The sequence below is a fragment of the Ananas comosus genome, linkage group 9, assembly GCF_001540865.1.
Source record: "Ananas comosus cultivar F153 linkage group 9, ASM154086v1, whole genome shotgun sequence".
Taxonomy (NCBI): domain Eukaryota; kingdom Viridiplantae; phylum Streptophyta; class Magnoliopsida; order Poales; family Bromeliaceae; genus Ananas; species Ananas comosus.
In genome coordinates, this window is record NC_033629.1 from 385888 (window position 1) to 397503 (window position 11616).

At 38.4% G+C, this 11616-nt stretch overlaps 2 protein-coding genes across 2 annotated transcripts; one reads left to right on the forward strand and one right to left on the reverse strand.

The window, feature by feature from the left end:
- Positions 1271-3530, forward strand: LOC109714879 (zinc finger protein ZAT9). Its single transcript, XM_020239604.1, has one exon. The coding sequence runs from the start codon at positions 1661-1663 to the stop codon at positions 3122-3124; it is 1464 nt and encodes a 487-aa protein (XP_020095193.1). The 5' UTR covers positions 1271-1660; the 3' UTR covers positions 3125-3530.
- Positions 6577-11616, reverse strand: LOC109715363 (probable WRKY transcription factor 57; the record flags this gene model as incomplete). The annotated part of the gene is made up of 4 exons (XM_020240341.1): positions 6577-6961; positions 7817-8248; positions 9692-9835; positions 11114-11616. Coding segments are annotated over 3 exons (1047 nt in total), but the record flags the coding sequence as incomplete, so codon positions are not given.

The following is an 11616-nucleotide window of genomic DNA, read 5'->3' on the forward strand; positions in this document are numbered from 1 at the left end:
CATTGTCGATTTCGCTAACAATCGGAATATGCTCCAGCATTCAAAAATTCCACCTAATTAGTGGAAAATATAATTTGGTTTTTTTTCCCCTCTAATTCATAATTAGTTTATTAATGGGAAATTTGTGTAAGAATCATGAGAACAAGGACTTGGTACAACAACCGTGACATCAACTGATCAAGTTGATGAGCCCCATGTCCTGTAATGTGACCCTCTGTTCTATTGGAGGAAGCCCCGCACACGTCTCCAAAATGCTCCATCATAAGGGGTCCCAAAAAATGGACGGCCCGGATCATCCTTGGAAGTTCCTTATTTGGCCCGCGAATAACGGTGGAGGGTTCTTTTTGAACGGTGATCCGATGCGCCACAACTTACATCGGACACTCAACCTAACGAATAGTAATTTGACACGTAATCGTCGAATCTCCCGTTCATGGGCCATGAGAAATTTTTGGCTGGACCTGGTTCACCGTAGACCAATCGCCTACGACGCACGAAATATCTCTTTGAATGTGATTTACCTTGCATTAAAGCGCTGAGTGCAAAAAAAAGTTATAATTATTTTTTTTGTTAACTAATGTTAGCTTTGTAATACAGTTAAATTTTTAAAAAAAATTTAATTTCTAATAATAGATTTTTTTCAAAACGTTGTATTCTTAATGTGCAAATTATTTTGAGACCGTAGAGCATAATTTACAATTTTTAATTTAAATTTTCTGAAAATTTTAGGCTTGCTCAGGGATGTGGTGGACCAAGAATTTCTCTCTTTTCAGGGCCTAGATATCCTCCATGTGCACTACGTGGCAAGATCACAGCCGTCGAATAAATTGTAGGGACTACACGTGTTTATTTATTTCTCTCGCGCTCCTCTTTCTCCTTTTAACTTTGCTTCTGTGCGTGGTTTGCTCCTCCCATCCATGTACCAAAATAACTCCAAAAATAGAAGGCAAAAATTGTATAGAAACCTCTTAAACTATACCATTTGTAAAATAGCCTCCTCAAAATTTTAATTTCTTTTTTAAATTTTAAACTTTTTCTTAATTAATTAGTTTTCTTTAAGTCTAAAATTTAAATTATTCTTAAGCAAATATGATCGAAACAATTATGGATTAACAGCTGAAAAGAGCTATTAAACTACACAAAAGCTTTTAACCCCCCTAGAAAAATATAAAATTAAGGAATTTATTTTAAAATAAGCTATAATTGAGGAGATCTCTAATTCTCTATACTGCATTTTTTTCACTAAAATTAAAGAGAGAGAGAGAGAGAGAGAGGAAAAGAACAACCACCTCTCTTTCTCTCTCTCTCTCTCTCTCTCTCTACACTTCTCTCTATATCTCTTCTCTCTCTGACCCACTCTTAGAAGAGTAGATTTTCCACGCTCTCCGAGAAACGATAACAGAGTGTGTTAGAGAGAGAAGCAGAGACCCCCAACAGCTCAAATCCCCTTCTTTTTAGATCCTCAACTTCTCCAAAAAGCCCCACAAAATCTCACCTGGCAATGGCTTCGAGGATCAAGAATCCACAAGATCTAAGCAAATCTCCGATGCCCATTTGAGTTCTTGGATTGATTGGCTCCTCAGATTTCCGTTTCTCCTCTTTCGTTTTTTTTGTTTTTTTTTGGCGCTTCTTCTATCCCCTGCTCTGCTCTGCTCTGGTTATGATGGAAACAGAGAGGAGGTGTCATCAGAAGCACAGATGCAAACACTGCGGGAAGAGCTTCCCTTCGGGGAGGTCACTGGGGGGCCACATGAGGTGCCACGCCCCCCCTGCAGCCCCGGCGACCGCCTCCCCTGCTTCGGAGCCCGACGATAAGCCGCAGAGCGGCCGCAGCGTCGTCGGCGTCTTCTCCCCGGCTTACGGCCTGCGACAGAACCCCAAGAAGACGTGGTGGATATCGGCCGACAACGTTCCTGCGCACGGCGGCGCCAACAAGTCCTGCAGGGAATGCGGTAAGCGCTTCGCCTCTTGGAAGTCTCTGTTCGGCCACATGAGGAGCCATTCTCTGAAGCAATTGAGCACAATTGAGCAAGAAGAAGAAGAAGAACAAGAAGAAGAAGAAGAAGAAGAAGAAGAGCAACAACAGCAACAGCAACAGCAACAGGAACAGGAACAGCAGAGCAAAGCAGAGGAGGAGGAGGAGGCCTCTCGGAGCCGATCGGATACCGTGTTCGGTAACGTGCACGTGCCGAGGAAGAGGAGGAGATCGAGAAGGGCCATTGCCTCGTGCTCGGTTTCGGCATCGGAGGAGTACGAGAAAGAGGACGAGGAAGGGGCCATCACGCTACTCATGCTCTCCAGAGATGTGAGGTGTTGGAGCAGTGGCGGTGGCGGTGCCGGCTTAATCCACTGTGTTCAAGAGTCATCTGATAAGAACTCTGTGGTTGTGGAGAACAAGAGGGTGGATTTGGCTTCTGACGAGAGCGAAGAGACGAAGAAGGCGAAGAGAACGCGGAGATCTCAGCTGGATGATTTGAGAAATGGGCGTCGGAGTAGAGGGATCGAGAAGGTGGAAGAATCTGATGCTTCCGACAATGGATTAATCGGAGATCATGGATTTGAGCAATTCGACGACACCCGCAGGGATCCGAGTTCGAATTCCGCTTCCGAATTCTGGATCAAGAGGGAGGGATCCGAACTCGAGGCTTCTCTGCATGGCGCTTCCAATGGCGATTTCGACGACGATAAATTGGCGGAGAAGAGACGGAGGAAGAGCAGATCATTCGAGTGCGTGGACTGCGACAAGGCCTTCCACTCCTACCAAGCTCTCGGTGGCCACAGAGCAAGCCACCACAAGAGGATTGATCAGAACGCAGATCTCATAGCGCGCCGCGGTGGATCGGGGAAGAAGGCGGCGGATCACGAGTGCTTGATCTGCGGCAGGAGCTTCGCGTCGGGGCAAGCATTGGGAGGCCACAAGAAGTCCCATTTGGGCTTAATTCAGCAGCAGAAGCTGCCCGAGAAGCCGGACGCGCTGCTGGATCTCAACATTCCGGCTTCGACTACGGAGGGGGACTGCGTTAGTACGAACAACGGGTCGATTCTGAGCTCCATTTATGGCGGATTGGCGGAAGCAGCATGCAGCATGCAGCATGAGCCATTAGTGGGTGTGCTCTCAAATTGATCGACGAAGCGCTTTCCGAAGCGGTGTGTATAGAATCATTTCCTAATTTCCTCCACCTGGATTCAACAGTGAGGTAAAAGATCCATCTCATGATCTCCTCCTAGTTTGTTTTCTTTCTCTGAGAACACTCTCTCTTCTTCTTCTTCTTCTTCTTCTTCTTCTTTTTTGTTTTTCTTTTTTGAGATACTCATAACAAATTTGATGATTGAGGTGTTGGTAAAGCACAATGTTGGATAGTTCTGGAGCTCACTGATTTGTTTTGTGACCGCTAGTTTACCGAAAATGGATTCTTTTTGAGTTTTTTTTTGTTTTTCTCTTTCTCTTTTTTTCCTGAGATATACTCAATTGTATTTTGTCAAGGAGTTCAATAGTTCATTGGAGAAATTGATTCTTTCTTTTACCCTTATTATGTGCTCTTTTTTCCTGCAATTTGAGTACCGTAACCTGGAATGGCAAATGGGAAGCTCAAGTGTGTTTCTCTGTAGTTTTTATTAGATGCAATGTGAATAGGACTCTTAAAGTTTTAAGTAATAGTTTTAAGTAATAGTTGTAAGTTCAACTTCAATGATCAGTAAGTTTTCTCCTGTTCAATAATGTGTTTAGTGATTTAAAATACTCTTTTTTAAGTTTGTTTGTTTTGTTTTGTTTTGTTTTGTTTTGTTTTGTTTTTCTTTTTTTTATCCTCCTGAGTTGCTCTGAGGATACAATAAAAAGTCAATGTTGGTGCTATAACCTAACTGGCTTTGTTAATATAATATTGTATTCTCAACCTCCTAAATGTTGCTTAAAATTTGGTGGTTAGAAACAAGTCATTTACAAAAGCAGTTCGGAGGTTCTCTTTTCTTCTGTGTTGTGCTTATCTGACATTATTGATGAAATTGTAAACACAGGGGGTGTTTTGAGTAGTCATCCAAATGAGATGGAAACAAAGTACCTGACATAGTAGGATTTAGAAGCTTCAAGCTCAGGCTAGAAATGATAGGGTTCTTTTTTTTGGGTGGGGGAGGGGAGGAACATTTTTAGATGTTTAATTATATATATATATATATAGATGTGTAATGGGCTTTAACCATGGTATTTTTTTTAAAAAGATTAGTATGAGAACATGTGATATGTGAAGTTGGTTGTTCACTTGTCCACCAAAACACATGACAACCCATCTCCCCCCTAACCTATGTTGGGTGTCCTTTTCCTTTCCATGCTTTAAACCAGTAGAATACTGCTTATGCATATCTTTATTGTGGGGGTGGGAGGGGGTTTAATGCTCTTCATGCACTTTTCTTTCACCTCTCCATATAGTCCAGCTTATCAACAACACTTGTGAGCCCATATATGTCCTTTTCTTTCCTTACCTTTTCTTCTTCTTCTTTTTTTTCTTATTTATTTATTTTTTTCCCTTCTTCTTGGCACTTGGCATTGGGATGCATGAAGCCTTAATGAGAGGCCTCACTATTCAAACCCTAGCCCCTTCCTCACTATTCTCTCTACACATTCACACCCTTTTGAAGAATTTATATCTAAACGTATTGGCATATAAAGTACTTGTAAGGTAAGTCTCATTGGAAGGAATTTAAATGTCGACAAAGTTACTAATATGAAGCAAGTTGAAGAGTAAAATAGTAAGCAGTAAAGTCGTAGACACAGCAATATTTCTTATTGAGAGAGTACTTTGAATCTTTTTTTGCGCTCACTTAAAGGCCAATTAGATTTCCCAATAAGGCATTAATAATGAGATACACTTAGCTATTGTAGTAATGAGATGTATCTAGCTTGATTAACCTAAAATTATGGCACAACAAATTACGATACCGTCGAAAAAATGGTATGATTCAGCAAAATTGGTTTCTTTGCGCAATTTATTGACTAAACTTTTAAGAAACATGTATATGTATATATATATATATATATATATATATATATATATATATATATATATATATATATATATATATACACACACGTAGAAATTAACACCCACCAAATTTATCTCATCATGTATCTGCTCTCTCACCCACACTTAAGCTTGCTCTCTTATAATTTCTCCACTTGTGTGGTAAGTGTAAATGGGCCAAACGCTTAAGACAAAGCCCAATTCATTGGGGGCCCAAGAAGGCCTATTTTGGTCCACTATATAGACCCAATCATGTACGTCTCGCTACGAGACGAATCGGCCCATGTTGTGAGACTTCTAAAGTTCACAATAATAATGTGGAGGCCACACGAAAAAGTAGGGCTTGTGTAGGCCTTTTCGATCATTTTGGGTGCTTATTTGACTCTGCTTTTATTTTACTCTCAATTACAGCTATTTTTGATGGAACGTTCGATAGATATATATAAGAATGGTTAAAAGTTTTGGTGTAGTGGAAAAGTTGAGATCAAATTTTAAGCTATTTAAACTGAAGCTGGACTTTAGTCCTTACGATGATTATGCGGTATAAAGAAAGATTAGTTTTATTTTTTTATAATATTATTTTAAATAATACTTTATAAAACAGTAATGTGTTCTTTAATGAGACCAACCCATACTTAATTCGAATAAATAGGTTGATGTATAACAATGTCGTAGAAGTAGTGAGATGATGCACGAGCTACCCGACGTTCTCGTACACTGATATCGTGTAAATTATTTTGTATAGTACTATAAAATGTACCGACAAAATTATCATGATCATCGGCCTTAAATTTTTATAAAGTAATAACGGAGGAATATGAACAAGGACGCATTTTCATTTTGACTCGTAATTCGTTTCATTCACCACCACGCATAGAAAAGGACCACGATTCCTAAATAATAATTACTACTTTAAGGTACAAATTTTTGTGCATATATATATATCAGTGCTGCTATAAGTATTATATAATGCTGATTTTATGTACCATTAATATATTGACAAATTTATATAATATATATTTCGAACTTTATGCTTAATCTAATTATAATTTTTTATATTATAGATGCTAATGTATATTGAAAATACGGCAGAAAATATGTATAGGGGGATCTAAAGCATTTCTCTAATTCGGAGTATCGCTGGTGTACGTACACCTGACGCGTACGAGGAAAAGTTGTCCCTTTTTTCTCTGTAAAGTAACAGACAAAAAGGGCAGATGTAAAGTTTCCTCAGTAAATATTTGGATGGGATGTGTCGAGTACTTTTACCCACTAATTGTCTTTTCAACTAAACATATATATTACATAAAAGCAACAAATAAATGAATGAGACTTTTTCTGAAAATTGCATGAGACCAGATGCACTCCCTACGCAAAAACAGTGATGCTTCGTTTTTGACGTAGAGAAAATAAGAGGGGAAAACAAGAAAATAAATAACTTTTTTGTTGTGTGGATTAAAGGGGAAAAAAAAGAAAGCTACTTTTTCTTTCTTTCTATTTTTTGAGAGAAAAAGTTAATTCAAATGAGCGAAAATTATTGTGTGCAAAATAGGCCAAAAGCAACAACAAAAGAAACAGTTTAATAAGGTAATTAATACTTAGTTCAGAGTTTTACAAACTATATAACTAAAAAGTAATTAGTGAGTCTACTTAGAGAAGAAGATTACATTCATAATTAGAAGAAAAAAAAGGAGGACAAAAAAAAAGAGAGGAACCAGCAAGTGGGCCTTGTGGCATCAAAAACTGCCAACATTAGATGTCCAAATTAAACTCAAATAATTAATAAATAACTACTCGAAAACATTTATAAGCTTTATAAGCCTCTTGATCTGCTCTAACGCAATGCTGTACCAAGACGATTGATCGATTGATTCTTTATGTATAGACTCCAGGGTTTTCGAGATCATAATAGCCGCTTGATTCGCCACGAAACATTCCAAGAAAACCTGCAAAAGTTGTTACAAACTCACAGCTTGGAATCAAATTCATAATGAGATAATCAATTACAATAATTTTGTTATAGGAAAAGAATACTAAGATTGACTAGTGCATGAGTAAAACTGCAACAGTACTCCATTTTCTTTAAAAAAAAAAACATGTGAAACAATATATAACATGTATATGCGCACGTACTTGAACGAGTGGATAGAGAGATTATGCTGTAAATTAATTAATAAATGGAAGAATGGAAGTTAAAAGGTGTTCTTCGAATTAATTGTCACAAAAAAAGCAAGTTCTTTAGCTGTACAAAACGAGAGTGAAGCTCAGCATCATGACCATAATTTTAGTACTGGAGCCATAAATATAGAAAAGAGAGTGGAAAATGAAAAAGTTAGCCCCATTAGTGCCATAATATTAATAATCTTTTCGTCCTTTTCATAAAGATATATATATATATATATATATATATATATATATATATATATATATATATATAGAATCCAGGGAAATATAATCCTCACATAAGTTGTATGCACCTGGTGTTAACTTAATTAATTACCATCATTTTGCATCTTCAAATTGCACTCTTACTCACACAACAAACTCCTTTGTGATCACTTGATATATATCATGTGCAGTTCACGCCAATTATGTGTTATCAACTGAAAATTTGTCCAAGTGCATGTATACAACCCAGTATATATTCATGCACTTTTCTTCTTGTTATTTTTCCCTTTTACTAACAAGCTAGTCTCACTATCGTGAGTGCGTTAATGGCAAAATGTGTTTAAAAAACAGATCGATTGCATATGTTTGAGAAAAGGTAAGTAAGAACAAGAGAGATTGAGATGTATAATTACCCAAAATATTCTCTTCCTAGCAAATTAACTCCTCATCCATTTCTCATTCCGGGCGGTACCATATCGCCCAACAACCCCTCGTCGACCGGAATAGGAGCCGTTCTCTCCAGCGGTGAACTCTGGACCTCTTCTCGTAACAATCCCACCATTTCTCGGCCGGCCTCCGACAAGGGCGGAGGAGGGTTCGAGTTTTGGTATAACTGCAGCGTCGACGTTGGAAGATACAACTGCGCTTGGGACGGATACGCGATCTGTTCCGTGAGGACGGAGTTATGGGTGTTGTGGACTATGCCCGGAGTGCAGCGCGGAAAGGTTACGGTGTGGTGGCAATGCTGGCCTTCGTATGTGGTGATCACTATCGAGGGGTCCTCCGACGAGCGCTCGACTCGCTTCTTCACCGCGCACTTGCTGTTCGTGCACCGGTAGTAGCTTCTGCAAATTAAGCGCCAAATTTTTGGGATTAGTTATCTGAAGCAGCTGATCCTAGTACTTGACTGCGAGTGCTCGTAAGATCAGCTTGAAAAACAGTCTCTTTGAGAGAGAGAGAGAGAGAGAGAGAGAGAGAGAAAGAGAGAAACATTAAATATTGTTTTGAATAATCCTTCATGGTCAACAATAACAGTGTGAGCAAGTGCATGCATGTACAGAGTTGAATATATAGATTATGGTCATTTATTTCACAAAATATTTCTTCATGGGAGAAAAACTATATATGGGCCACTGCAATACCAACAATCACGAGTTTTAATATTTATTTGAGTCTAAACTCTAAAGAGCCAAAAATCGAAAAAATTTGCCTCACAAAAACAAAATTTTAGCGTGAAAAAAAAAAAAAAACGTATGGATTATTCACTGCAACAACTAAATAGGTAGACCTCAATGCTGTCTTTTTTTTAAAAAAAATTATGTGTGTTTCCACTCAGCCAAGTAAATGACACCACCCTTATTTTGGCGTATCAAAACAATTTTCTCAATCTGTTCCTGTTCTAACCTTTTATGTTGTCGTCAAAATTATATAAAAGCATCGTTTTGTCATGTACTAGAAAAAGTCCCCTTGTTAATGAATATATATATATATTCAGTAAATTTGTGCTCCCAAGCATGCATGTTCTCCTACCCTTATTTTACTTAATGTGGTTTATTTGATCAGTGTATGTCACAAAGTTATGAGTTATTACATTGCTTAGAACACCTGCAGAATAAGGAGACGTGCTTGGCTAATAGAAGCTAAAACTACAAAATTAATTAGATGAATTAGTTGGTGACGTGAGACAAGTTGTGTTGCCCTAACCTTCAAGGCATGCATACGCAAACGCTGTACTACTACTACTAAAGAGTTCATCCCACAAGCTAGCTTGCAAATTGTAAAGCCTTATCGCCAATATTGTACGCAAAAAAGAAAAAAAAGAAGACGAAATTAAGACGAGAAAATAAAAAGGTATAATATATAGTTCTAGGAAAATAGAATGGCGATGACAATAATTTAAACAAAATAGTCTAAGTTCTAATGTTTTCATAACTTTTGATAATCAGAGACTGTCGTAACAACGAGATGTTCATCCTTTGGACTGGAACAAATCTAAGTGTATCGCACAAAACATCGAACATAGAAAATTTACTGAGGGGGTTAGCATAATTACCAAGAGCCATATAATTGGAATTATGGATCGAGCAGTCGAAAAGAGGTAAACTAAACTAATTAACCAATACTTAAAAATGTAATACAAGGAGAGAAATTAATATTGTTGTAGTTACAGAATGAAAAGGTTCAATTGAAGTTATTAATTAATTAACATTAGCAGATGAATGATTTGGTTCTGAAGTAGAGGAACGAAAAGGGGCGGATAAAATGTAGGATTTAGAAATTAATATTACCTAGGATATGGGCTGTTTTTGACAGCCTTTTGCCCGTATTTTCGCCAGCGGTAGCCATCTTCAAGATGATCTATCTCGCTCTTGGTCATGAATGCAAATCTTGGTTGACGGGTTCGCTTTTGTCCCCTCTTTACAGTTTTGCTCCTACACCCGCAAAGATATAAATATATATATATATATATATATATATATATATATATATATATATATATATATATATATATATATATAATTCTGATCAGTATCAACATTGATAGGTCAAATTATGAAATCAGATTCATCGTATATATCAGATGACAAATAATTAGCATGAAATGTTCGTAAAATACGACACTGCTGTACAGCACTGAATGCAAAATAAATTACAACACAATGAGTAGACTATTAAATTACAACACCATTTATATAGAACGTATTCGTGAGAACATTAAAACAAAGGTAAATTAATTATTCTGATAAGGAAACAAAAAAATGAGAGAGAAAATCATGAAGATCGAGCATCTAGGAGAAAGATGTTAATTAAGTGAGTAGATAAAATAATAATAATTAGAAGGCAAGTCAACAAAGTAACTCTAGTACCTACAATATATAGTAGTAATCAAGCATCTTTGAGCTATTAATTGTCATGCACGCTGGTAATTTAAGTAATATAAAGACTAAACTAAGAAGATAATCTACAAGTTAATAATATAACAACATTGGCGAGGATACGGTAATTGGGTTTTAATACAATTTTAAGCACATTTTGATGCCTCAAAAAAAAAAAAAAAAAAACATAGTAAATTTACAATGCTTAAAGATGGTAGCTAATGTTGTTATATTATTAACTTGTAGATTATCTTATTATTATATATATATTTATCTACATGCACTAGAGAAGGAACAAATAGTTCCACATGCATCGATCGGTGCACTTTACACATCTTTCTAATAATAAACATATATTGTATTTGTTCGTTTCCTAACGCTTTCTATAAATATTAAATATATATATATAATAATAATATAATATAACATAATATTTAATTTAATATTTTATTTAATCTACAAATAAAATAAAAAAAACTGCAACCGCATATAATCGAAATACTAAACACGGAATTCCCGCCGCGCGATGTGGGGGTAAAAATCACATTCCCAGCATAATTACGAAACTGCCCCTCACTCTAACCGTTTTGCACCCAATGTGAACGGAATTACCCATTACGCGTTTCTATTTTTATTTTCCTTTTTTTTACTTATATTTATTTATAATTTTTGCCCCCCACTCTTTTATTCGGAAAGATGGGAAACGGGTTTCACGAATTCGCCCCGGCCGATGCTAGCTTATTACGAATTTGCCACTCGGAGAAGCTACGAGTAATAGTGGTGGTGGTGGTGGTGGTAGTTTAGCAGTGGTATATATATATACTACGAACTCACGCTGTTTCCGTTTGCTTCCCCTCCGTCTCCGGCGTCGCCTCCTCGCTCGAGCTCGACGACGCCGCGTCGCCCGATCTCTCCGCCGCCGCCGCCGGAGGAGGCGCCGTCCCCTCCGCCGGCGCCGTGGCGAACGACTCCGGCGCGAGATCGAACGGGGGGATCCCCCACCCGAGCTCGCCGAGGATGCTCGCGGAAACCGTCGCCTCGCCCCCTCCTCCTCCGCCGCCGCCGCCGCAGAGCTCGTCGAGGGAGGAGATCTCGCCGTCGCCGGAGAAGGGCCAGGAGGCCTCTCCGGCGGCGGGGTCCGGTTGCGGCTCTCCATGGACGGCGACGATCGATCCCCTTCGATCCCGATGGAGACGTAGACGATCCGACCCGACCCGATCCGATCCGATCGGGGTCGGATCACCGAGGTGCGTACAAAAACTAGGGTTAGGGTTTCGAGCCCCCTCTCCCTCTCCCTTCTCTCTGCTCTTCTCTATAAGCTCACTCTCTCTTCTCTT

Bases quoted from the DNA above. Each gene is read 5' to 3' on its own strand.
- LOC109714879 (XM_020239604.1), top strand. From the start codon at position 1,661: ATGATGGAAACAGAGAGGAGGTGTCATCAGAAGCACAGATGCAAACAC.